Source organism: Bos mutus, chromosome 4 (genome assembly GCF_027580195.1).
Source record: "Bos mutus isolate GX-2022 chromosome 4, NWIPB_WYAK_1.1, whole genome shotgun sequence".
NCBI lineage: Eukaryota > Metazoa > Chordata > Mammalia > Artiodactyla > Bovidae > Bos > Bos mutus.
The window spans coordinates 17783161-17810780 of NC_091620.1; the positions used below are offsets into that span (position 1 = coordinate 17783161).

Here is a 27620-nt window from a genome sequence, read left to right on the forward strand (position 1 = left end):
CTGTTGTGGTGGTTAAGGTGCAGCTGACCCACCTTGTCCTCAGTCTGCTGTAAACACAACAAGGATGTAGCACCACTACTTAACAACGGAGAGTTGGACGGGATGCAGACCATTTTTGGAAGCATAGGAATGAGAACAAAGTCATAGAAAGATGAAGGTAAAGAGAGATGTCAACAGGGGGCAGGCAGCAGATGGGTACCTTTTGATGGGGAACAGAGGGTGGCCAGGATGAAGGAATGACTGGGGATGATGAATCTCAAACGTTCTCACTTTGGCACGTTATTTCAGTGCCAGAACACACCCGAGCATCCCAGGAGGATTTGGCCTGGCCTAGGAGAGGTGCATGAAATGTTCCCTTGGTATCTCTAATTTTCTTGAAGAGATCTCTAGTCTTTCCCATTTTGTTGTTTTCCTCTATTTCTTTGCATTGATCGCTGAAGAAGGCTTACTTATCTATTCTTGCTATTCTTTGGAACTCTGCATTCAGATGTTTATATCTTGCCTTTTCTCCTTTGCTTTTCGCTTCTCTTCTTTTGATAGCTATTTGTAAGGCCTCCACAGACAGCCATTTTGCTTTTTTGCATTTCTTTTCCATGGGGATGGTCTTGATCCCTGTCTCCTGTACAATGTCATGAACCTCCATCCATAGTTCATCAGGCACTCTATCTATCAGATCCAGGCCCTTAAATCTATTTCTCACTTCCACTGTATAATCATAAGGGGTTTGATTTAGGTCATACCTTAATGGTCTAGTGGTTTTCCCTACTTTCTTCAATTTCAGTCTGAATTTGGCAATAAGGAGTTCATGGTCTGAGCCACAGTCAGCTCCTGGTCTTGTTTTTGCTGACTGTATAGAGCTTCTCCATCTTTGGCTGCAAAGAATATAATCAATCTGATTTTGGTGTTGACCATCTGGTGATGTCCATGTATAGAGTCTTCTCTTGTGTTGTTGGAAGAGGGTGTTTGTTATGACCAGTGCATTTTCTTGGCAAAACTCTATTAGTCTTTGCCCTGCTTCATTCTGTATTCCAAGGCCAAATTTGCCTGTTAGTCCAGGTGTTTCTTGACTTCCTACTTTTGCATTCCAGTCCCCTATAATGAAAAGGACATCTTTTTTGGGTGTTAGTTCTAAAAGGTCTTGTAGGTCAGGATGTGGTCTTGTAGGACAGAATGTGGTCCACTGGAGAAGGGAATGACAAAACACTTCAGTATTCTTGCCTTGAGAACCCCATGAACAGTATGAAAAGGCAAAATGATAAGATACTGAAAGAGAAACTTACCAGGTCAGTAGGTGCCCAATATGCTACTGGAGATCAGTGGAGAAATAACTCCAGAAAGAATGAAGGGATGGAGCCAAAGCAAAAAGAATACCCAGTTGTGGATGTGACTGGTGATAGAAGCAAGGTCCGATGCTATAAAGACCAATATTGCATAGGAACCTGGAATGTCAGGTCCATGAATCAAGGCAAATTGGAAGTGGTCAAACAAGAGATGGCAAGAGTAAATGTCGACATTCTAGAAATCAGTGAACTGAAATGGACTGGAATGGGTGAATTTAACTCAGATGACCATTATATATACTAGTGGGCAGGAATCCCTCAGAAGAAATGGAGTAGCCATCACGGTCAACAAAAGAGTCCGAAATGCAGTACTTGGATGCAATCTCAAAAACGACAGAATGATCTCTGTTTGTCTCCAAGGCAAACCATTCAATAGAAAGCATCACTGTGAACAAAGCTAGTGGAGGTGATGGAATTCCAGTTGAGCTATTCCAAATCCTGAAAGATGATGCTGTGGAAGTGCTGCACTCAATATGCCAGCAAATTTGGAAAACTCAGCAGTGGCCACAGGACTGGAAAAGGTCAGTTTTCATTCCAATCCCAAAGAAAGGCAATGCCAAAGAATGCTCAAACTACCGCACAATTGCACTCATCTCACACACTAATAAAGTCATGCTCAAAATCCTCCAAGCCAGGCTTCAGCAATATGTGAACCGTGAACTTCCTGATGGTCAAGCTGGTTTTAGAAAAGGCAGAGGAACCAGAGGTCAAATTGCCAACATCCGCTGGATCATAGAAAAAGCAAGAGAGTTCCAGAAAAACATCTATTTCTGCTTTATTGACTATGCCAAAGCCTTTGACTGTGTGGATCACAATCAACTGTGGAAAATTCTGAAAGAGATGGGAATACCAGACCACCTGACCTGCCTCTTGAGAAACCTGTATGCAGGTCAGGAAGCAACAGTTAGAACAGGACACACAACAACAGACTGGTTCCAAATAGGAAGAGGAGTACGTCAAGGCTGTATATTGTCACCCTGCTTAGTTAACTTCTGTGCAGAGTAATCATGAGAAACGCTGGGCTGGAAGAAGCACAAGCTGGAATCAAGATTGCTGGGAGAAATATCAATAACCTCAGATACGCAAATGACACCACCCTTATGGCAGAAAGTGAAGAGGAACTAAAAAGCCTCTTGATGAAAGTGAAAGAGGAGAGTGGAAAAGTTGGCTTAAAGCTCAACATTCAGAAAACGAAGATCATGGCATCTGGCCCCATCACTTCATGGCAAATAGATGGGGAAACAGTGGAAACAGTATCAGACTTTATTTTGGGGGGCTCCAAAATCACTGCAGATGGTGATTGCAGCCATGAAATTAAAAGACGCTTACTCCTTGGAAGGAAAATTATGACCAACCTAGATAGCATATTAAAAAGCAGAGATATTACTCTGCCAACAAAGGTCCGTCTAGTCAAGGTTATGGTTTTTCCAGTGGTCATATATGGATGTGAGAGTTGGACTGTGAAGAAAGCTGAGCGCCAAAGAATTGATGCTTTTGAACTGTGGTGCTGGAGAAGACTCTTGAGAGTCCCTTGGACTGCAAGGAGATCCAACCAGTCCATCCTAAAGGAGACCAGTCCTGGGTGTTCATTGGAAGGACTGATGCTGAGGATGAAACTCCAATACTTTGGCCACCTCATGAGAAGAGTTGACTCATTGGAAAAGACCCTGATTCTGGGAGGGATTGGGGGCAGGAGGAGAAGGGGACAACAGAGGATGGATGGCTGGATGGCATCAGTGACTCGATGCACATGAGTTTGGGTGAACTCTGGGAGTTGGTGATGGACAGGGAGGCCTGGCGTGCTGTGATTCATGGGGTCGCAAAGAGTCGGATACGGCTGAGCGACTGAACTGAAATGAGGTGCTGGGGGTTGTCCTGAGATCTGGGTAGCTGTCCACACCCTAATTCCCAGAACCTGTGGCTGTGTGGCCTTATAGTATGGCAAAAGGGACTTTACAGATATAATTAAATTAGGATCTTTGGATGGAGAGCTCATTTCTGATTATCGGGGCAGGCCCAAGGAAATTGCAAGAGGCTTTATGAGAGGGAGGCAAGAGAATCCAAGTCAAAAAGAAATGTGATGACAGAAGCAGAAGTTGGAGTGATTCCCTTTGAAGATGAAGGGGCCACGAGCCAAGGAATGCAGGTAGCCTCTAGCAGCTGGAAACGGTGAGGAAATGGATTCTCCTCTAGTCTCCAGAAGGAATGCAGCCCTTGATTTTAGCTACAGGAGACTCTTTTGGAATCCTGACCTCCAGAAATGGTTTAAGCCATTTAAGCTAGCTCAAGCCACAAAGTCTGCGGTAATTTGTTAAAGCAGCGATAGGAAACTAATACAAAGGACCACTGTGCTTGGGCCTCAGTGGGATTCCTAGAGTAGTGGCAGAGGAAGGTTTCCCAGGAATCCTTTGGGAGTCATGCTGGAGGCCCCCATTCCACAGTGTGTCTGGTCTCCCTGATTGAGTGCTCCCTCTGGATGTCTGAGACTGAACTAACTCCTAAACCCTTTCCTCCCATGCTGTCTGTTTGGAGACTGCACCCAAGCCAGAATGTAGGAGTCGTCCATTCATGAGCCATTGGGTTGTAGCGTAACAGGCATGCAGCGTGTAGGTCAGGGGATATGAGGACACCGTGAAGATGGGTGAGGGCGTGGTGGTGGCAAGAGAGGTACCGCGAGCTGGGCAGACACCAGAAGTGTCCCAGTTGACTTCCAAGCACTTGGGACATGGCCAGTGGGGGCCAGGGTGGGCCAGAAGCACAGGGGACAGGTCAGAGCTGCTAAGAAGGAAAGAGACGCCATGGCCTGTTCCCTCCATCTCACCATGGGTCTAGATGACTTCCATTCCCCTTCCTTCTCTGCCTCCCATGCCCTCGGTGACAAACAGGTGGATTTTTTAAATCTTTTTGTTTTCTTAAACAAAAAACAATGATCAAAACAAGAGAGTGTAACCAAAACATGAGATAGGATTGCTAACAACTGTCAACTCTGGTTGGTGGGAATATGGATGTCAGCCAGCCTGGCTCAAGTTCCTCAGGTAGACTTCACTCCAAGATCAGGGTTACGGCCACTACAGGCACCCAGGATCCTCGCCTCTGCCCAGCCAAGAAAAGACGCAAAGAGAAAACATCTGGCTTGGCTTTTTTTTTTTTTTTTTTGATATCCTGCAATTTTTTTTTCTTCCTGTCTTCATGTACATGGTATCATATTATATTAAACTCAATGACAAAAACCATTACTATATCCTGAAGCAAAGGGACTGGATGTGGCTTTATTTTCTCTCAGATATCAGTTTTATCACCACAAAGTCAAACTTCTCTGGATTCTCCCATCCCAGCTCTCAGAAACAGTCGCCTCCCTGGGCCCAGCGACCCTGAGCAGAAGGAAGGTACAGAAGTTGACCACGGGTGATGCGTGCAGAGAGGCACCAGCGCCAAAGACCAGGTTTAAGAATGGAACCCACCAAACCACCTTGGTGCTGGTTAGGTTTTATTTTTAACAGGATGTCTCCTCTTCATTTGTTTTTTCCAAAATATCAGTTATATCAATATTAGAAGTGTAAACAGGTACAAAATATACAGTACATAGAAACAATTTTCTTAACTAGTCTATTGCCTAATAAAAGTACACACAAGGGAGCTGAATGAACAGGAGCCGTGGTCTCCCTGTCCTCGGGGAAACGAGATCCTGGCGGGGTCAAAGAACCAGCGTCTGCCTCAACAAAACAGGAATGGATACTCGTGTGGCAGGGACAGCTTTGGGGTGGGATCAAGAAACCTGAGCCCATTTCTGATTCCACCTTCTTTTAAGATGCCAGCCAGGGGGCAAGCAAGCCCTGCCCTGGCCCCTGGGGTGGGAGGGAAAGGAAGCGCAACCACCAGTCACAGACGCCGCGGCTCAGCTGAAGTGTGAGGCCTGACACTTCCAGCTCGGGCAGTTAGGGGTCAAATCTTTTAAGAGGGCAGCGTGAAAAGCTGTCCACCCCAGACTGCCGGCCCAGGAGGATGAGCCTCTTGCCGACCCGTCTGACCCAAGGCTCTTGCCAGCTGTCTGCACTCACTGTGCACACGGAGAGGGGGCGTGCGAGGCTGAGCTGAGTCCCTCCTCCGAGTTAACTTTCTGCCTCTTCTCTTATGGGAAAGGATGCTCCTCTGGGCGCTTCACTAGGTCACAGGAACAATCAAATGAGATTCGGAGCGGAAGCGTTTGGACAGAGAGAAGACACCACACGAGGAGAAAAGCGGGCATCGGGCTGGAGCAGAGGGCAGCATCCCCCGTGGCGGGGTGGTGGGCAGGCCTGGCTCTGTGGCCGGCTGTGCTCCCGCCGCCCCCAACCCCGCGCCTCACCTCTGCAGCCCTACCGGTGTCTTCAGACAGCCCTCCATCACGAGGCCCCGAGTCACATGCGTCCCAGGGCCATGAGGCGGCAGGTGCCTGCCGCAGGGCCGGCACTTGTGCAGGGGGGGTCTTTACAGGTGCTGGGAGACGCCGGCCCGCTCTGGCTCAGTCCTCCTCGCGCCCGAGCTGCTGCTGGACGTCCATGGCGCCCTGCTGGCCCCGGGCAGAGCCGGATCTCCACTCCCCTGGGGCTGTGTGCGCGCTGAAACCGGCCCGTCCCCCGGGGGTCACTGGGGCCAGGGAGGTCGGAGTGCCTCCTCGCCCGCATCCCCGGCCGGCCAAGCTCCCGGCAGCTCTGTCAAGACTCCATAAGGACACAGCCCACAACACACACGCAATCCAGAAACCAAAGGTACACTGTTAAAGTTTAAACTGGTACTACTACTATTTTCCAGCTTTGTCTTCCAAGAATTAAAAAAAAGTTTCGTAATTAAATTACTTAAGATTCTATGCTGCTCAGTTTCACAATCAGAGAATTCTACTTTGTTTAGAGGTGGAAGCTGGGCCGTCTGGGAGTTTCTCCTGCTCCGGTGAGCAGTTCAGCAAATGGGAATCTGGTTTCCCCTCCAGGCTCCATCCGTCCGGCTTCGAGGCTTTGCGCACACCGCCCGGCCGTCTGGAGAGGCGATTCTTAACACCCAGGCCTGCGGGGGCCCGAGGGCTGGGCGGCCGCGCAGGGCTCAGAGGTCTCCACCGTCGGTGGGTCCCAGGACACTCAGGCCACAAGTCCAGTCGGTCACGAGGTCCGTGGGGGCCAAGGGTCCTTTGGCGGCGGGGCTCTTGAAGGGGTCGGGGGGCACGGCGGGCAGCGGCGGCAGGGGCTGTCCCCGGGCCGGCTTGGCGCCCGCCGCATGGTTACGCTGGTGCTTGCGGAGGTGGTCCTTGCGGATGAAGCTCTTGCCGCACACGGTGCAGGTGAAGGGCCGCACGCCCGTGTGCGTGCGGTAGTGGTCGATGAGCTTGGAGCGCTCAGTGAAGCGCTTCTCGCACTCCGTGCAGGGGAAGGGCCGCTCACCTGTGTGCAGCATGCGGTGCCGGATGAGGTGGGCCGGCCGCGTGAAGCAGCGGCCGCACTCGCCACACCGCAGGCCGCTGCCGTCCCGTGCGCTGCCCGCCGCCCCGGGCACCCCATCAGGCTGGCCCCCGCAGCTGCGCTGGTGTGCGCTCAGGCTGACCTGCAGCTGGAAGCTCTTCCCGCACGTGGCACATGTGAACGGCCGCCCCCCCGGGGGGGCTGCCGGGTGCTTCTTCAGACCCGGCTTGTGGCCGAAGCCTTTGGTCCGGCCGGGGTATTTACAGGGGTCGTTGAAGGGTCTCGGGGCCTGGCCGGGGTCCAGCACGGCCTCTCCGTTGTCGGAGGAGGAGAAGGGCAGCCCTCGGGCCCAGTCCTCGGGTTGAGGCCCGCAGGAGGCTTACACCTGAAATTCCAGCCCCACCGGACCCCCCCGAAGAGCCAGTCCCCTGGAGAGGTCTCGTCCTGGGTCACTGTGGGGGTGGGATCCCCCAGGTCACGCTCGGGCCGGGCGGGCTCTCTCAGCCCCAGCACGGGGTCCTGGCTGGGGAACGAGCTGCCCTGGCTCTCCCAGGCTCCTTCCTGGACAGGACTGGGGAAGAACCTTGTGGCCTGGCCTGGTCCAAACAGTGTCCCGTGGGCTTCTAGGTCAGTAGGGTGCACTGGTGTGGCCACCACTTCTTCTTCTTGGACTTCTGTTTTTATCACAATTTTTACATCTGCTGAGAAAGACAGAAAAGACCAGGTATCATTCTGTCCCCCTTCCTGCTTAGAAAGGGAAGATCTGATACTTTATTCTGGATATTCAGCCCCACCAAGGCCACTCTGAGCCCTAGTCTCCAAGGCTCAGGATCTAGTTCAGCAGAGGTGCCCAAGGTGGTCAGGCAACTGCCTCAAACTGTGGGTGAGGACATTGTGTTCCAGAACTTTCTCTACAGGTAAAGCAACCATCATATCTGCTCACCTTGTTCTAGAGCCTTCACCACAGGTAAGGAACCATTGCATCTCCCCATCACTTCCCATTTTCACTTTGGCTGGTAAGGCTAATCATGAAGCTATTCCAAGGAAGGAACTCAGACCACTGGTGGCAATGCACAGAGCTGGGCTCAGGCACATCTGAGACTGGATCCTGGCTCCCCACAGATCAGCTGCAACTTCAGGCAAGTTCCTCTGTGAATACCCTTTTCCACAGGGTTGCATGAAGATTAAACCAGGCAGCACACGTGAAAGCACTGAGCATGCTGTTTTTGCATGCAGCAAGCATTCAGTAAATGCAGCCAGCTAGCTGCATTTAATGATATATATTTAATGATATATTTAATGATAAAAATACTCATGAAATAGTAATGTTTGATTTTACTTAAATGTACTTGAATTTCACACTTTCAAGTTTTATATCAGAGATCTAGGCTTTTAGCACAATTTGGGGGTGTTAAAATATGACAGAAATTATTGAAGTAACAGCGAATTGTTTTTCAAAACAGAAAATTAATACATAAATATGGCAGTTCTTTTGAAAAGACCCATTTGAAAAGACCCTGATGCTGGGAAGGATTGGAGGCAAGAGGAGAAGGGGACGACAGAGGATGAGAGGGTTGGATGGCATCACCGACTGGATGGATATGAGTTTGAGTAAGCTCCGGGAGTTGGTGAGGGACAGGGAAGCCTGGCGTGCTGCAGTCCATGGGGTTGCAAAGAGTCGTAAACAACTGAGCAACTGAACTGAACTGATGGCAGTTCTTTCCAATTTGAGCTGGTGGACCTCTGTCTTTGGTAGTGCTAATACCTAAGAATTGGTTCCGGTTGGGTTTGGCTTTTCCAGGTCAGAGAGGGGCCAGGATTGCTGAGTCTGGGCAAGAGGTATATATTCTCTCACGGGGTCAGCCTGTCAGGACTGACTGGTTAATAACACAAGAAAGGAACTGTGGGAAACATGGACATTCTCAAGAAAGGCTGTTCAAGTCTAACAATGTGGAAGGAGAGAAGGCCAGACTGCACAGAGTTCTCGCATCACTGGCCCCTAAATGCCTCCCGGCTGGCGGGTCTGGTGCCTCAGAAGCAGACGCGAGCACTTCCGGTCCCCATGAGCACTTCCTTTCCTCCCTCTTCCAGTCCTCCCGCCATACCCCGTACCTTCTGTGGAGGCGGCTGTGCTGAGTTTCAGCGTCCCGTCCGAGCAGGCGGAGGAGGGGTGGTGGGGAGGGAGGTCGGCCTGCCAGGAGGTGGGCGGGATAGTGGTTGAGAAGTTGGCGTGGACGCCTGCAGTGAAGAGAGAGCGGGCGAGCGGGTGGGTCAGGCAAAGTGCGGGGAGGCAGGCGCCCGGGGACCCCACCAGCGGCAGCTTTCCCGCCCAAGCATCATGGCCCCACCTCTCCTGAACCAGTTTTTGCCCTCTTCTCTGAGGCACCAGGAAACGCAGATGTGGCTGACTCTTGTCATACAGCCCCCTCCCCCCTTTTTTTCTCTTTTTTTGAAGTACAGTTACTTTACCATGTTGTGTTAGTTTCTGCTGTGTTAGCAGTGAGTCAGTTATACGTGTACACATATTCTGTCTTTTTCGGATTTCCTTCCCATTTAGGTCACCACAGATCACTGAGTAGAATTCCCTGTGCTGCACAGTACGTTCTCATTAGTCGTCTATTATACATAGTGTATACATGTCATTCCCAAACTCCCAGTTCATCCCACCTCCCCGTCCTTACCCCCTTGGTAACCCTAAGTTTGTTTTCTACCTCCATACAGCGCCTCTTAGGAGGCAGCTGGTGATTTAAATGCTCAGTGCTAGGGCAAGAAGAACAGGGGTGTGGCTGGTGAGAGTGAAGCAGAGAAATACCAGGACAAGAGCATCTCAGAGACAAGAGGGACTCGAAAGATGTCATTTGGAGCAACCCCTGCCACGAGGTGGGAAACCTAAACTAGTCAGGCTAGATGTTCCAGAGCCTGCAGCCCCGCCACAATGCTTCCAGGAACTCCTCCTCCCAGGCCTTGCCCTCAGTCTCTACATCTGGTTCCTGTTGTCTGCTCGCAGCCTCAGCCACTCACCAGAGGCAGCGTCGGTAGAGACATCTCCTGCTCCAGAGTCGAGCTGGCTGAGGCCCCACGGCTCCTCCCCAATATCTGGCTGTCCGGCTGCCCATGCCTCCACACCCAGAGCCTGCTGCTCCTGGAGCTGGAGCTCACCTTCTTGCTTGATCTGCATTAAGAGGTCAGGGGCAGGAACGGGGGGCCCAGAGCCTGAGAAAATAGAGAATGCGTGAGCGACAGCATCAGCGGCCCTGGGGTAGACACACTTCCAGCCAAGGCAAGGCACACAGGGCCTTGCAAAGGTCAAAGAGCCTGGTGGGAAGGGAAGGCAAGAGCTCAAAGAGGAACTGAGGGGCCTTCCAGGCAAAGCATGAGGTCACATGGTATGGAGCACATGGGTCAGGTAGGAAGACAGAACACACGCTCAGAGCTGGATCTCTGGTCCATGAGCAAGGCTGAATTGCCCTAGGGAGGTCCTGTTCTCATTTTAAACACACAAAATCTACCCCCTGCCCCCACAGTCTTACCCATACACATGTACTTATGCAAGCACAAGAGAAAGAGTCCAGGTATATAAGAGTCAAAGGAGGAACACAGAGTCAAATGAAGAGTTTGGGTGAGGAGCCAACTAGAGCTGCTGAAACAGGATGCAGGTCTTAGGGGCTGGGCTGTGATGTCCAAGTGAGGAGGCAGCAGGGCTGAGCTGCCTGCAGCATCAGGATGCAGGTCTTAGGGGCTGGGCTGTGACGTCCAAGTGAGCAGGCAGCAGGGCTGAGCTGCCTGCATCATCAGGATGCAGGTCTTAGGGGCTGGGCTGTGATGTCCAAGTGAGGAGGCAGCAGGGCTGAGCTGCCTGCAGCATCCAGCCAGGGGGCTCTGTCCCGTCGGGGAGATGGGGACTAAGACCATCCATGAGGAAAGGCAAGCTATGAGGAAGCTGCCTCTTGTCCAGGGCCATGGGTAGGGAAGCCATCCAGAAGAAATTAAAAGAAATTAGAAAGTAACTTCATACTACCCATATGGTGCAGAAGCCCTAAGTTGAGAAATTCACAGAAAAGTTGACTGAAAACCATGGCAACCCAAGAGACACCCAAACCAAGGCAAATGCAAACCTGCCCATTAGGGCATCCCCACAAGGCAAGCCTTACAGGGCCCCTACTAAAAGACTAAACCTACAAACCAGAAGTGGAGCCAACTGGCATGAGAGCCAGAGCAGAACTCACTCCCACAGACTACAGGAAAAAAAGAATAGCTAGAAGGATACAATAGCATATGTATGTTTAAAACAGTCAAAGAAATGAAGGGAGACTCTCTAAGGCAAGGACAGAAAATTATTTTTAAAAAGGCAGATTTGAAAGAGAACCATGCAGACATTCTAGAAATGACAGAAGCAGTCATGGGTTTGAAAAAGTCAGTGGCTGGCTTAACAACAGAATGAACACAGCTGCAGAGAAACTTAGTGACTCAGAAGATGGAACTGGGGAGACAGTCCAGAGCACAACACTGAGAGATAAAGAAATGAAAATATAAAAGAGAAGCTGAGACACAAAGGATTCAACGAGAAGTTCCAACATAAGCTGGTAGAAATCTAGGAGGGAATGAGAAATGGATACATGGCAACGGGTAGAAAGAAATAATGGCTGATAATTTTCCAAAACTGAAGGTATGGTGAGCCCATGGTTTGAAGGAACACACCAATTCCTAAGTAGGGAGTAAGAAAGAATACAAACCTAGACAGTACTTGTGTGAAATGGAATAAGAGCAAAGTCAAAGAGAAAATTTTAAAGGACACCAAAGATAAAAGAATGACATTCAGATTGAAAGCAGATTTCTGTCAGCAAGATAATATCTTCTGTAAGAAGATAATATCTTCAAAATGCTAAGGGAAAATCACTTTCAACTCATTTTATGAGGCTGGTATAATTTTCATTGCATGAACTAGAGAAACAATTTATAAAATGATCATTTATGAACAGATACACAAAGATCCTAAATGAAAAATTACAAATTAAGTCCAGTGATATGTTTTTAAAAAAGAAAACAGACAATACATTAAGAACAAACCAGATTTATCCTGAGAACTCAAGAAGAAGCTACTCCTGGAAAATGCAGTAACACAACTCACAAACAGATTAATGGAGAAAACCATACAGTCATTTCAACGGACACAGAGGCAACATTCACTTCTAATGTTTCTGTCTGACTGGTTAGCTGTGCAGAGGAACTCTTCTCAGTGTGGAATATAACAAATGATGGGTAAAGTGTAAAACCCCCAAAGTTTTTAACCATGGATGACCTCTAAGAAAGCATAGGTCAACCATGGTAAATTGCCAGGCGTTTCCCGCTCTACTGCTGGGCTGTGATGGACTGGGCCCACCTGTGAGAAGCCTGGGGCTCAAGCAGGGTGGGAGGTTGGGCTGGAGACCCCTCACCACCACCACACACATAAACCTGGGCCCAAAGGCAACATTCCCAGTGCACTAATCTTAAAGGTGAAAACCTGTCCCGGGAAGGAGACTGCCCATTCTGGCCTTTGGTCTTGGCTGAATGGGAAGAACAGCCTCCCCGGGAGTTGACACAGCCCAGGTGGGTGCTCAAGGGTTTCTGGTGCTGGGCCTCACAAAACAGCATGGCCCCAAAACCTCGAGGCCAACACTGTAGTGACCTGATGACAAGCTAAGGCAGAGAGAGATTCTCAGGACAAGATTTTAAATAGCTCTCAGGCATTAAAGAACTCCCAAATATAAACCACCACCTCAACAGGAAAACTAGTCACCTCAGTCCATCAGAAATCATCAGCTGCAGAATACGAACTGCAAAAACTGGATATGGAAAACCTCATACACAGAATCTGAAGTTTAATACACTCACAGAAATAAATAGAGTGAGAGCATAATGAATAAGAGATGGACAAAACAGTGGTAACATAAAATAATTGAGATTTAGAAACCCAACCTGGAGGTTAAACAACAGAATGGAAATGACTGGCTACAGCGAGGTGAACCAACTAGAAGAAAAGATCAGAAGAGATGTTTCAGAGCTCAGTGAAGGGACGGAGAGGAAGATGTGAAGAGAAGGTCAAAGTTATGAACTGATGTGAACCATTCCAGAATAGGAGAGCAGAGGAAATGGGGCCAGGTAGTATTCACAAAGATAGTGCTGCAAAACTCCCAACTCGTTGAAAAACATCAGTGATTGGAGCAGGATAAAGAAAGAGAAATCCACACCTTGATACACTGTAGTGAAACTGCAGATGACCAAGACCAATATCTAAAAGGCATGGGAAAAAAGATTACCCACAAGAATACTGGCTAGCAAATTATCTTCAAAGGGCTAAAAGAAGCTAACAATCAAACTAGAATTACGTCCTTCAAATGTAGAAATGGAGGAAGGACATTTTCAGGCACATATAAACACATATACAAACCTACACAACTGAGAGTTTTTATCATCACCAGATCCACACACACACACACACAAATAACAAGTGTGTATTTTAGAAGATAAACATCTCCAGATTACTTCTAAAAGAATAGAAACAATACATAACTTCCAAACTAATTAAAAATAATAGAAGGTCCTATAACTATTAAAGAACTTAAATCAGTAGATAAAAATCTTCCCTAGAAAGAAAAACATTCAAAGAATAGATAATTCCAATATTACAGAAAGTCTATGACCAAATTAAAAAAAGAAGCAATGCATCATAACTTTTATCTTTAATACCAAAACCAGACAAAGCCAGTCTAAGAAAGGAAAAGTATAGGCCAGGCTCACTCATGAAGAAAGATTCCAAAATTCTAAACAAAATACTTAGCATATTAAGTCTAGCACTGTTTATAGAGGATCATGAGTAACTTAGACTTTTCCCCAAGGTTGCAAGCGTGGTTCAACATTAGAAAAATAACATAATTTACCATTATGAGGAGGTTAAAGAAGAAGAATCATATAATTGTCTCTCTTTGCGACCCCATGGATTATAGCCTGTCAGGCTCTTCTGTCCATGGAATTCTCCAGGCAAGAGTACTGGAGTGGGTAGCCGTTCCCTTCTCCAAGGGATCTTCCCAACCCAGGGATCAAACCCAGGTCTCCCACATTGCAGGCAGATTCTTTACCATCTGAGCCACTAGGGAAGCCTATAATCATCTCAATAGATACCAAAACAGCATTCCATAAAAATTCACAGCTATTCTTTTTTTTTTTTCCCAAATTAATCATTCTATTTTATTCATGTTGAGTGTTATGAAAGAGTACAGAGTATAATGAGTGCTTGACTTGGCCATTAAACTACATGAGGATCTGAAGGTTTTCTTAGGAATTTATGATTCTATTGAGATCTGATAAATGAGTCAAAGCTGGATAAAGAGACGACTAAGGTTCAGCTGTTCTTGTTAGAAATATCTAGTCAACCAGAAATAGAGAAAACTTTTTAGCCTGATAAACGACACTGATCAACAAAACCTTTAACAAATATTAGACTCAGTGTGAAAAGTTAAAAAGCATCTTCTTTAACATCATGAACCAATTGGACACCTGTTGTCATCACTTCTGTATAAGAATTTTCTGCGTGCTCTCAGCTAGCACACAAGAGAAAACTAAAAGATTTGAAAACAAACAAAAAATTCATATTACTCATAGGGGATATGATGATCTTTTTAGAAAACCTGAGAATCATCAGACAATTATTATAAAAGTTATTAGGACTAATGAGAATTTTAGCAAAGTTCTTAGAAATATCAATAAATAAAAGACAACTGCATTTTCGTTTACTCCTAGGGTTTTAAGGGAGCATAGCAATCACCATTTTTCTTCCCTGTCATGGATCTTAACAATCAGAGAACTAAAACCCAAGAGGAAGGCTGGTGAGGATAAACTCTTCTTATAACTGATAAACAGGGATGCAGCTTTTATCTGTGGCAAGAGGGGTCCTCAGTACTGACCCTGGATCAGGAAGTCACCCACTGGACCATGGTGAAGGAGGCTTTCCCCAGTACAGCAGCACATCCCTGGGGGCGGCCAGCTGCCCAAGGGAAGAAGGGTGGGCAGGGACTGTGCATGTCCAAGCCTTGCTCCCAAACTCCCTGACAAGGTGCGTCCCTGGTGGGATGCCTAACTGTGTGGGAGACGGTGGGATGTTACATAACCGAGCCCTGTCCCAGAAGAAAAAGCACTGGGAAAGGGTGCTCCCTGTCCCAATGACCCCAGCACACAGCAGCAACAAACAGAAAATGCACCTTAAAAAAAGGCACCATGACAACAGTGATTCAAAACATGCAAAGAATGGAGGAATATAAGATATAACAAAAAAATGTTATAAAACTTCACTGAGACATTACAGATGAGCTGCATGGAGGGACTTAACGATCTTCACAAATAAAACCCTTAATATAGTAAAAAGGTCAGTTCTCTCCAAAATGATTAACAGAATGCGTGCAATTCCAACCACAATCCCAACTGGATTTTTTATGGAATTTGGTAAGGCAATTAGGACGTTTACCTTAAAGGACAAAGGAAAGGAAGCCCAGAGTGCCAGTAAAAAGTACCAGCGTTCCAACCTCCCATGGCCATAAAAGTTTGTTCCGGATGGATTAAGAACTTGACCATAAAAGGCAACATTTTAGAAGAAAAATAAGATGGTGTATCATGACCTTGACGTAGGGGAAAATTCCTTAATTAAGATATAAAAAGGACAAACCATAAAGGTAAAAAATTAGAAAGTCCAGGTATGTTAAAATAAAAAGCATCTGTTCTTTAAAATCTACCGTAAATGGAGAAAATATATATGTGGGTGGCTCAGAGGGTAAAGCGTCTGCCTGCAGTGCAGGAGACCTGGGTTCGATCTGTGGGTCAGGAAGATCCCCTGGAGAAGGAAATGGCAACCCACTCCAGTACTCTTGCCTGGAAAATCCCATGGACAGAGAAGCCTGGTAGACTACAGTCCATGGGATGGCAAAGAGTCGTACGTGACTGAGCGACTTCACTTTCACTTTCATATATATATAGGGAAAGAATTAATATTTAGAACAGTAAAGAACTCTTACAAGTCAATACAGAAGGGGAAAACAAAAGTATACAGAAGGCATAAGCAGGCATTTTACAAAAGAGAAAGATAAGTGGCCCATAAACAGAGGATATAATGTTCATTGATTAGGAAAAGACACATTTGAAACTATAAATTTTAAACCATTTCACTGCCACCAGATGGGCAGAAATAAAAATAGACGGCATTTCTAGGGCTGAGGACAGGGTGCGCTACTGCTGGAGAGCACGCCGAGACGCTACCGGGAAGAGCCACGTGTGCGCTTTCCTATGACCCAGCAGTTCTGCTGCCCAGCCTCCACCTTGAGAAACTCTTACACGTGCGTAAGACTTTCCACCACAGCATTGTTCCTGAAAGCAAAACAGTTAGAAACAGCACAAACACCCATCACCAGCAGAAGGGAAAAACACATCCTGTGTTACATTCAAAAATACAAACTATAAAGGGGTGAAAATCATGAAAAGGAATGAACTACAGCTGTACTACATCAACGTGGATGGCTCTCAAAAACGTAAAGTCAAACGAAAAAAGCAAGTTAAAGAAAAAAAAAATATATATAGTATGATCTCATTCATAGAAAGTTCAAAACTGGTTAAACAATGTTACTTAGGAATATATACACAGGTAATAAAAAGGCAAAGAAAAGCAAGGGACTGATCTCAGAGGTCTGCATTTCTGTTTATCTGTGAAGAGTAAGGGAGGGTGTGGGGTCTGGAAGGGACAATGGGTTCTAGAAGGTTAGAAGGTTCTGGTTATGATCTATTTCTTATGTTGGAGGTTGGGAATATGGGGGATGTTGACTAATTGTTCTCTCAACTTTACGTATTTTGTTTATGTTATGTATATTTATTCTGTATGTATTTTTTATGTTATACAATACACAGTAACAATGTATGAAAGAAATAAAACAATATTTAAAAAAGAAGCATTTGGTATAATATGACGAATTTGTTCAGGATTAAAAACCATAGCCAGAAGTGGAAGGAAACATCTTTAAACTAATAGTTATCTTCAAAAGTCTATGGCAGATTTTTTAATGATGGCCATCCTGACCCGTGCAAGGTGATACCTCATTGTACTTTTGATTTGCATTTCTCTAGTAATGAGCGATGTTCAGTGCTAATGAGGTGGATGAACCTAGAGCCTATTATACAGAGTGAATCAGAAAGAGAAAGACAAATACTGTATATTAACACATGCATATGGAGTCCAGAAAGATGGTGCTGATGAAACTATTTGCAGGGCAGCGATGGAAACGCAGACGTAAAGAACAGACCTGTGGCCACAGTGGGGGAAGGAGAGGGCGGGGCACACAGACAGGAGCATGGAGACAGATCCATGACCGCATGTAAAATAGGCAGCAAGTGGGGATTCGCTGTGTGACACAGGGAGCTCAACCCAGTCCTCTGTGACAACCTCGAGGGCTGGGGTGGGGAGGGAGGTGGGAGCAGGGTTTAGGAGGGAGGGGACATATATATGCTTGTGGCTGATTCATGTTGATGTATGGCAGAAACCAATACAATATTGTAAAGCAATTATCCCCAATTAAAAAACAAAAAGTCTATGGCAAAAAAATCACCCTAAATGCTGAAACTCCACAGACAAGGACGCCAGCTATCGCGGCTGCTACTAATATTTAACCATGTCCTATACCCACTGCGAAACCAGAAAAATAAAGTTAAGAAAATTTCAAAAGAAGAGGTAACTTTTGTGCTGTCCAGGGACGGCCCAACTGTCTATGTAAAAAAAAAACCTGGGAATCTAAATTGACAAGTCATTAGACGTAATGAGAGGTTGAGAAAATGTTTTCTTTCACTAAACAGAGTCAGCGGCATAACTGCACACCTGCAACAACTATTTAAAACGTGTAATTAATTTAAAAATCTCATCCACAATAGAAACAATGAGCAGGAGAAAAGTGTTAAAGCCTTATTCAGGCACACGCAGAAGGCGACAATAAACGAGTCTTCCTGTGGATAAGGGGGCTCCATATTGCAATGACAGGAGTTCTCCAGACGTGAAATTACAAAGGAAATGCAATTCCAGTCAAAATTCCAAGAGGATTTCTGAGAACCTGACGTAAAGGTTCTGAAATCCACATAGAAGAACAAAGGTCCAGGAATAGCCAAGAAAAGTTTAGAAAAACAAGTAGGGAACGTGTAGTCTACTAGATTTCAAGGCTTATTATGAAACTAACAACAGTGAGAATTGGTACAGAGATAGAGACAGAAGAAATGAGTGAAGACAGAGAAACGGTGCACGCGTGTACGGAAATCTGGTTCATGATGCGACGCACATTACACACGGAGAAAAGGAAGAGCATCCAGTGAACTCTGCTGGAAGGTCAGATGTCTTGTGGGGAAACTTTGAAAGAATTCTCCCTTGCAATCTACACAAATACGAATTCTAGTCGGATTAAAGACTTTAATGTGAAAAGCAAAACTAGAGGGAGGCAGGAAAGGATATTTTAAGGCAGAAAAAGCACAGATCGTAAAGGCAAAGGCTGGTGTTAACGACTCCGCCAAAAATTAAAACTACCCAAGGACTACAAAGTTAAAAGACCTGCCACAGCCTGGGAGAAGATAATCTGTAATGTAAATAACAGATAAAGGGTTCATATCCCAAACTACATAGAGGTCCTGAATCAGTAAGATAATGAAAACAGCAGAAAAACAGAAAAAGATAATTCACTGGAGAAGAAACCAAATAACAATCTGAAGAAGGTGCTCAGCTCCACTCACAACTGGGGAAATGCAAATTAAAACAAGATACCATTTCATTTCCATCAGACTGGCAAACATCTAACTCCGAAAACTGGGCAAGGAATTAAGAAGACAGGCACCACCCGTAAGGGCTGGGGAGCACAGATGCCCAGGGTGGGTGATCTGTGGTCAAGGGCAAAGGCAGGTGCAGGCTGGCATGCCCTTCCTGGTCTGTTCCCTAGAGGAACACCAGCACCTGGACACGGAGAGGCGCCTTTGAATGTCCACTCGACTACCACTTGTGACGGTGAGAAATTAGAAACCACTTATGCACAACTCAACAGAGGGATGGATAATAAATTGAGATATAGTTGCTTTTGGAATACTAAGCATCCATTTTAAATGAATGCACTTGATTTATATGCATCAATAGAGATAAGTATGAAATACAGAGTACTCATAGACAGTATGATATTTATGTGATGTTTTCAAGACACACAGAACCATATTCTGTATTGTTTATGGCTACATATGTACATAATAGAAGTTTTAAAATGTGGATAGAGAGGACAGACATCGACTTTTGGACAACTGGTTACCCTGGGGAGGAATGAGACTGAGAGAGCTGAAAAGGAATTTAGATTACATCAGAAATATATTTTTTCACACATACATACAAATGATGAAACACGGCACACGTTCAACAAATATTAAATTCCTACTCTGTGCTATATATATACACTCTGTGCAGTATTCTAGGAGCCTGGATTATATGAACAAAATCAATAGAGGTTCTTATCCTCTTGAGATTTATATCCTAACGAAGGTGGGGGTGGTTACCAGACAAGCAAATCTATAAATATGAAACATATATCTTCTATAAATACGAAATATATTTTATTTCTACATACTTAATAATATCTTTGTCCACATAAAACCTGTGACTATAAAACAGTATCTGCAGAGCATGCCTGGCAGAAGGTAGGACCAGGAGCAAAGGCTCAGAGGCTGGCCCAGTGTAGAGCTCTGGGAGAACAGCAGGGACGCTGGGACAGGAGTGGAGCGCCAGGGGGACGAGCCCAACGGTGCGAGTCGGTGCAAAGCCAGCAGGGCTGTCTGCTGTAACGCGGGAGAGCAGACCCTAGAGGGTCAGGGAGACGGGCAGGAGGTGCCTGCCATGAGGCCACGCAGGAGACCAGGGACCTGAGAGTCTGCAGGCAGTGCTAGCAGGGTTTCCCTGATGGGACGGACGGGTGTGGATAAGGGTCAGAGACGACCATGGGTTTGGGGCTGCAGCGGAGGATGGAGGCTGCCTACTGCCTGGGAGGAGTGGGTTTTGATGGCGGACGAGGAGCTTGGCGAGGCACGTGTTTCAAACAGGACGTCCGTAACCTGTCCATGGGGACATGGACCCCACAGAGTTCAGGGGAGAGGTCCCAGTGAGAGCACCCGCCAGGATGACTGGGTGTGGGTGTGGGAGGGCACACGGAGGGCACCCCAACCACGAAAGGTCAGAAAAGGTGGGGGGGCTGGAAATAGCAAAGGACAGGCAGGAGGAAAACCAGGAGAAGCACCCCTGGTGCCCAGTGGAGGGGAGGGGAGGGGAGCAGGCGGGACTCTTGGGGCAGAGCCTGAGGATTGGGGTCGGGGGTGGGGGGGTGGGCTTGCTGGGGACTGAGTTCCACAGAGCACTACCGTGGGAGGACTTCAGGGTTGCAGAAAAGTGGAGAGGAGGTCTGTCAAGGGGCTGCACCAAGCCCTGAGCTGGGGAGGGCGAGCCAGGGACCAGGCTGGGAGGGAATGGGGGGCCACCTGGCAGGGGTTCCCGCAGAGGAGCTCAAGGCCAAGAGAGGGGAATGTGAGTGCCCGGAGGGGGCAAGGGGGAGGGTCTCGCCAGAATCCACCACATTTCCAGGCCCCTATTTCACTCTCTTAGCGTGCTGGAGAAGCCAGGGAGGCCTCCCCACAGATGTTGTCAGTGCAATAAAACAGACCTACGGGGAGCCTCCCACCCTGGCAAGCGGCTGGCTGCCCATGTGTCCTAACTGTCTTCCCCATCCAGGCAGCACTCTGCTCTTCGTCAAGGTCTTGCTTTTAGCACAGTCCCTGGCACCCGGGAGACTCTCAAAAAAAAACATGTTTGTTGACCTAGACGGGTGAATGCTTTCTGGGCACAGCCTGCCCCTGGGAAATGGCAAATCCAACTGTGGTGATAACGGCACACATGGAGACACATTTCATAAATCACAAATTAAACACAGAAGACTGTTTACTAAGACAGGTGTTCAGACAAGAAGGAAAGCCCCAGGCAGGTGGTGCAGACAGACAAGAGGTCTTGGGAGGAGGCTGGCTTGAGGCTGCAGGGGCTGCCCCCTGCTTATGGACAGACTGTCGCAGACCCCCGGCCCAGCAAGGTCTTCCCTTCACCCGTTTGGCTTTTCTCGTGTGTCTACCTGTCCTTCTCTTAACTTTCAAAGGTGCTGACTGGCCCAGGAAAACCTGAGAATGTGGTGTTGGGTATCCAGATTCACCTGAAATAAATCGGTGGCTCTGGTCAGACTGAAACGTGACTAACGGGTCAATGTTCTGTGATTGCTAATGGGTTTCAGTGAAATCTGGTTCTCGGGTGGAGGCAAGGCTGACTCTTTGAAAAGCTATGAATGAACTAAATCCTGTCTTCATGACCTTCTACCTTCCTGTCTGCTTCCTGCTCCCTCTTCCCCTAATTCCGAGCCACAGACACCATCTCTTTCCTAAAAACTAGGTTTGCTACCTGTTTCCATGCTGGGAAGCTGAACGGCTAAAGGTCATAAGAAAACTCGTGTTTAAAGCATTGCTGTTTTTCCTTAGCTGTCCCTGGAAAGAAGGTCACGCCCGCCCTGGCCATGTCCTCCCCTGGGTCCATCCGACCCCCTGCTGTCTCTCCGGCCATCCCCACCCCTCACCTGGACTCGGGTCCACGGGAACATCTGGAACCTTGGGGCCAGCACGACGCCAGCTGCACGGCTCCTTCCCCTGTTCAATCTGAGAGAGGACCTCGGGCTTGGAGATGGCGTAGTCTGAAGAAGAACAGAAGGGTTAGCTTTGGCCACGTTCCACTTAAGAGGTGGGGATAGGCAGCCCGGGAAACCAAGATGGCCTAGAAACCACACCTCTTGATTGGTAAAGGGCAGTGATTCTCAAGCACAGGTGAGTCTGTCTCCCAGGGGGAAAATGGTCAGAGTCGGAGATGTTTTTGGTTGTCGAGACTGGGGACGGGGCAGAGGTGCCGCTGGCATCCGCTGGCAAGAGGCTGATGGCCGTCCTACAAGGCCCAGGATGGTCCCCAAAACAAAGCCTCATCTGGCCCAAGATGCGGTGCTGAGCATAAGACACGTTGATACAGGGTCTCTGGGTTAAGAAGCAGTTGTTGTTTAGTCGCTCAGCTGTGTCTAACTCTTTGCGACCCAGTGGACTGTAGCCCTCCAGGCTCCTCTCTGTCCATAAGATTCTCCCAGCAAGAATACTGGAGTGGGTTACCATTTCTTTCTCTAGGGGATCTTCCCAACACAGGGATCAACTGCATCTCCTACACTGGCAGGTGGGTTCTCTACCACGGAGCCACCAGGGAAGCCCCTAAGAAGCAGTGCATTCCTGCAAACCGGAATATAACCTCACCTGCTCCCACCTCATAAGCACGCCTTGTTGCCTTCAGACCTGCGATCACACAGACATCATCTGAAGAGGTAGTAAGTCCAGAAGAAACAGTCCAGGCCTTCTTGGGGGGTATTGCATGAGGGTAGCGGCAGCAGGCCCAGGGTCAGGGAAGCCGCCAGGTAAGAGGGCAGCACTGGCTGCGAGAAGCCTGGTCTGCCCATACTCTCCTCGGTCAAGGCCTCATGTCTCAGTAAGAGAAGGCGAGAGCAAAAGCACTCCTCAAACGTGGACTGATCGTACAAGATCTGAGAATTGGAGGAGCCTCCTCCGCTCCAGGACTCAGCAAGAGACAGAAACGGCTGTGCTCTGGGCCTGGTTAGGAGAGGGGTCGCTATGCCTCTCGGTTTGGCAATCCGTGAACTTCACTGGGCAGAAGACAGCCTTTGACTCAGTCACCCTGGGCTCAACTCCAGTAAGAGGAGGGAGATAACTGTCCATGGTCAAGGGTCCCAGTGATTTACATGTCCTTGCGATAAAAAACCACCAGCAGCAAGAAAGAGGTTGAGATCTCCCCGTGCTGTCTGTGCTTAGTCGCTCAGTTGTGTCCGACTCTTTGCGACCCCATGGACTGCAGCCCGCCAGGCTCCTCTGCCCAAGGGGATTCTCTAGGCAGGAATACTGGAGTGGGTGGCCATGCCCTCCTCCAGGGGATCTTCCTAAACCCAGGGATCGAACCCAGGTCTCCCACATTGCAGGTGGATTCTTTACTGTCAAGGAAGCTCAGGAATACTGGAGTGGGTAGCCAAGCCCTTCTCCAGGGCATCTTCCTGATCCACAAATCGAACTGGGGTCTCCTGCGTTGCAGGCGGATTCTTTACCAGCTGAGCTACCAGGGAAGGCCTGAGACCTCCTTAAATCACATTTAACCAGGAAATGAATCGCATGCCTTACCCAGGGAGACCAGCGTCTCATAGTTGCCCCTCATCACGTGCTTGTACAGCTCCTTCTGCCACTCGTCCAGCTTGCCCCACTCCTGCTCAGAGAAATACACGGCCACGTCATCAAAGGGCACCTGGAACCACAGGGTCACGCAGGCTCACCCACACGCCAACGGGCAAGGGCCGTGGGCTGTCCCACCCCCGGTGCCCAGGGCTTACCTTGGGGGCCTCGCCCTTGCTGCCCGGGGGCAGCCGCAGGATCCAGAAGTTTCTGTTCCTCAGCAGGTTTTCCACGTTCTCCAGCCGCCTCTGCAGCAGCCCGTACTCCTGCAGCAGGGTCCCCAGCACGGCCCACTTGCCCTCCAGCTGGTTCCCGAACTCCACGGCTGTCTTCTCGCAGTCGGCCAGCTTCTTCTCGGCCATGCCTGTTCGGCCTTCTAGGGAAAGCAAGCGGGCGGCCTGTGATTCAATCTTCCTCTCCATGGCCTGAATCGTGGCTGCCATTGTCCAGGGAGAAATCTTTCAGAAACAAGAGAGGAGACCAGCATCAGTCATTCCATCTGCTGTGTTCCAGGAGCCCCCTCTCCCCGAGGCGTCAGGGAGCTGTGCTGGGAGAGCAGAGCAGTGCGCATGGCGGGATGGGGGTGGTGTTCAGGCCGGACCTCCGCCTGGGGGGTCAGCTCCTCTGGGTGGGTACCCTCCCTCCAGGCCTCTGCAGCCCACCTATGGAGACCCCAGTCACGGCACTCAGCACCCTGTACAGTTAAGTTACCTCCCGCCTCTGCCTCTGAAGGCAGTGCTGTATCTGCTCACAGCACACGGGGCCCATGGTAGGCGCTCGGTGCAATTGTGTTAGATAAATAGTGACTGCAAGCTGCTGGTATGTTTTAGTGGAGAAATAGTAAACTGCAGGTTTATTAGCGCCTAGCCAGCACCTCCCATCATAACCGCACAGGATCTGTCTACTGACGATGACCTAGCAAAAAAAAAAAAACAGCTGGTTCACTGAAACAACACAAACACGAGCGTTGCTCAACTGCTCTTTTTAAAAAAGCATCTCGTGTCTCTTTAATAAACATGGAAATCCAGCGACCAATTCTTCTCCACCCTAGGACAATCTGATTTTGTCCCCTTCCCAATTACTACCCCCCTCAAACTAAAAATCACCATGACTGCAAATCTCCCCCCCTCCCCCGGCTCTGCCCCCAGCCAAGAGTTAAGACTCCGATCCAACATGAACACCCTGCCCGGGTGAGACTGACTGTCTCCTCTTACTGTTCCCACCACTCATAAGGGGAGAACCAGTTTCAGACATTTTTGGTGCTGCCCCAGGATCAGTGACACACCTTACAGACAGATGAGGAAGGTAAGACATTTGCCAACAGGTTAGACTTCATATGTGCTGCAACCATCATAAAGACACGGAGACTCCCCAGTGACCTGCCTGGCACATTTTGCTTTGGGTGGGCTAGACCTCTAGACACCCCCTACACACACACACACACACCCCTGAAGGTAGGCTAGACCTCTAGACACCCCCCACACACACACACACACACACACACACACACACCTCAAGGTAGGACCCATGGGTCAGGGAGGAAGACCTGATATTTATACCTTCTGGCAGCGTCTGAGGATCAATGGTCCTCAGAATGACCTTACAACATTCTAAAAATCATTCCTAACCAAATGTTTGGTGACTATTTGCAAAGTTAAAAAGTGACTCATAGGAACCAGTGAGGATTCATTTAGAGAGTTGCTGAGAACCAAGACACGGGTGGACACCTCAGAAAATAGTGACAAGACAGTTTGAAAACAGGTTGGAAAAACTGTTCAGGACGGAGCATCTGGGATCGTGGGGTTGTCTGTAAGGCCGCTGGACCAATGACCTCTGACCTGAAGAAGGAAGACAGATCTCAAAGGATGGAGAAGCTGGACTGGCAGAGAAACAACTGGATGTGGGTGTCTCTTGCTCAAGAGGTAGGTGGTTCTGCCCTGAGGCTGTGGGGACTGCACCAGCCTGGCACCTTGGGCTGGCTCAGCCCTGCCTCTGAGTGCAAGGCGCCCCTGGGCGCCGGGCCACGTTTCTTCCGTTCCCCTCAGTCCTCCTCTGGTGACTAGTCCCTGACACAGGGCCCCGGACGCTAACAAGTGTCTTCACTTTATTGCCCAGCTCCGTATCCCCTAAAAGCCTACTTAACCTCCTCCAAGAGCATCCGACTGCCATTATCATCATCTTTGTGTTGCAAAAGGGCCTTTGCATAAACTCTGACCTTATAGACAAAGGCACCACCCAGTTTTCTGACATTTTAACGGGGGCCCAGGGAGCCTCCTGGAAGGCTTCCACACTATTTGGTGGGAGGAGGCCATTGCTCAAGGACCCCTCCTCACTGAAGGGTGAGCGGACGACATCGGGCTGGCCTCAAGGCTCCTGCCAGGGAAGCAGAAACTCTCCGCCTGGGAGCCGCCGATGGGAAGAGAACGGCCAAAGCCTTCAGTGGCTCCCCACCCGGGATGATGCAGTCCAGGTCCTCACACCCCTTCCAACTCTCCCTGCGGCCTCTTCTCCCCCTGCCTCCCTACCGAAACCTCCTTTTCCAGGCAAACGGACTCCTCCTCGAACACACCGGCCGGGGCCCGCCTCTCCATGTCCAAGCCTCCTATCCTACCCGAAAAGCTCCACCGGGTCCGCGCACAGGCTGGTGAAACCCGAGCCTTCCCCTGCAAGCCCCACTCACATCTCAGCAGCCCAGGCCCAGAAGGTGTCCTCCCCTGCCTCTTTCGTGTTTTCCTTCGCCATCACCAAGTGTACCTGTCTGCTTGCCCCGAGGCGTCGAGTGTCCCAGCACACAGAGCGACCCTCTCTTCCCACGCACTTGCCAGCTGTGCGATCCTGGGCAAGTTAACTTCTCTAGGCCTCGGGTTTTTTCATGACAGTGAGGACCTACCCCCGCCCTAGGTTTGCTGCGAGGACAAAATCACGCCTAACGGCTGGTGCGGCGCCTGCCTCTACGAAACCGGGGGGAGCAGCTGTCTCCCCGCCCCGAACCGCACCCCCACCCCCCCGAGGAGCTGGGCGCGCAGAGGGGGACTCGGTGCCTGCGGAGTCGCGGCCGCTCCGGACACCTCCCAGGTGCCACCAGGCCGCTGGGGGGAGCTGGGGGGTAGCGAGCGGTGGGCAGAGAAAGGAGACGCGGGGTGGTGGTGGTGGGGGGCGCGCGCGGAGATGGGGGGTGGCCAGCGGATGGGGCGGGGGCAGGAAGCCCCGGAGGGCAGCAGGAACTCGGCGAGGGGCGGCCCGCGGTGCGGGGACGACCGGTTCCGCCCGGCTCAGGCTCGGCCCAGAACGGGGAGGGGGGGCGCCCAGCCGGCGGGCGGGCGCCGTAGGCCCCGGCGGACCCCGCGTCCCGCTCGCCCGGAGCCCCAGGCCCGGCGGCCAGGCCCAGCCACCGGAGCCCTTCCCCAGGGCCTGCGGCGCCGTGTGCTGGGCCCCGGCCGCCCCGGGGGCCCCCGAGTCCGCGCGTCCGTGCGCGCGGGCCGCCCTTACCGGAGCCGCGGCCGCCTCAGCCATGGCCCTGCGCTGTCCGGCCCGGCCCGGAGGAAGTCGTCGCCGCCGCCGCCGCCGCGCGCGGCCCCACGCAGGCCGGCCCCGGGCCTCTCCGCAGGCGGCGCTCGCCCGGCCCCGCCGTCCCCACCCGCGTCGCCGCGCTCCTCGCTGGCCGGCCCGCGCCGCTCCGCCCGCAGACGCGCCGCCGCCGTCAGCGCCCGGCCGGTCCACACTGCATCCTGGGAGCCGGCGCAGGCCCGTGAGGCTTCCTGGAGGCAGCGCGGCCGCACAGCCCCACCTGCAGCCCGGAGAGGCGAACGGCAGGCGCGGCGTCCGCCCCGCCCCGCCCCGCCCCACCCCACCCCACGGCCCGCCTGCCTGCCGAGCCCCCAGACGCTGCCCGGCCCGCCGGCCCAGCGAGTCCCCAACTCCCCCAACCCCTGCCCCGCCGACTTGCCCACACTCCCCCTCACCCCAACCCCCGGCCCCCGCCAACCCATCGACTCACCGGCCGCCCGATCCACCGGCCCGCCGATTCTCCGGCTCCCTCGATCTACCGGCCAACTGGCCCGCCACCCCGCCGACACCCCGATCCCCAGATTCCCCGACGCCGGGACCCACCGGCCGCGGCCGGGCGCGCGCGCAGAGTCGTGGCCTGGACGCAGCGTCCGACCTGCCCGCGGGGCCGCGAGCGTCTCGGGCTTCCGTCCCCCTGCGCCCCGAGGGGCTCAGTGACCGAAAAGAATCTCCCCGCTGCAGGGAACAGCCGGGCCGCCCCCCGCCCCGCCTGGTGACCGCGGCGACGGCAGCCGCCCCCCCTCCCCCCCACCCCATGCCAGCCCCGGGAGGCCCGCGCCGTCTCCCCAGGGGCAGGAGGCCACGTCGCCTCTGCGGCTTTGGGTCCTGGCCCCCGTGCTCGGGGCTTCTGCGTGTTCACTTCCTTGGCCAGCCGTCCCTCCTATTCACCTTCGAGTTGAAATGA

The 27620-nt window shown here is 50.3% G+C and overlaps 2 protein-coding genes across 2 annotated transcripts; one reads left to right on the top strand and one right to left on the bottom strand.

Moving 5' to 3' along the window:
• Positions 1-4810: 4810 nt before the first annotated feature.
• On the bottom strand, positions 4811-26922 carry ZNF746 (zinc finger protein 746). Its single transcript, XM_070369097.1, is given in 8 exon segments — positions 4811-7108; positions 7111-7467; positions 8882-9007; positions 9791-9982; positions 21460-21573; positions 23102-23222; positions 23308-23607; positions 26639-26922. Coding segments are annotated over 8 exon segments (1926 nt in total). The 5' UTR covers positions 26663-26922; the 3' UTR covers positions 4811-6416.
• LOC138987560 (uncharacterized) lies at positions 26661-27620 on the top strand. Its single transcript, XM_070368838.1, has one exon. It carries the CDS (start codon positions 26661-26663, stop codon positions 27618-27620), a length of 960 nt encoding a protein of 319 aa, XP_070224939.1.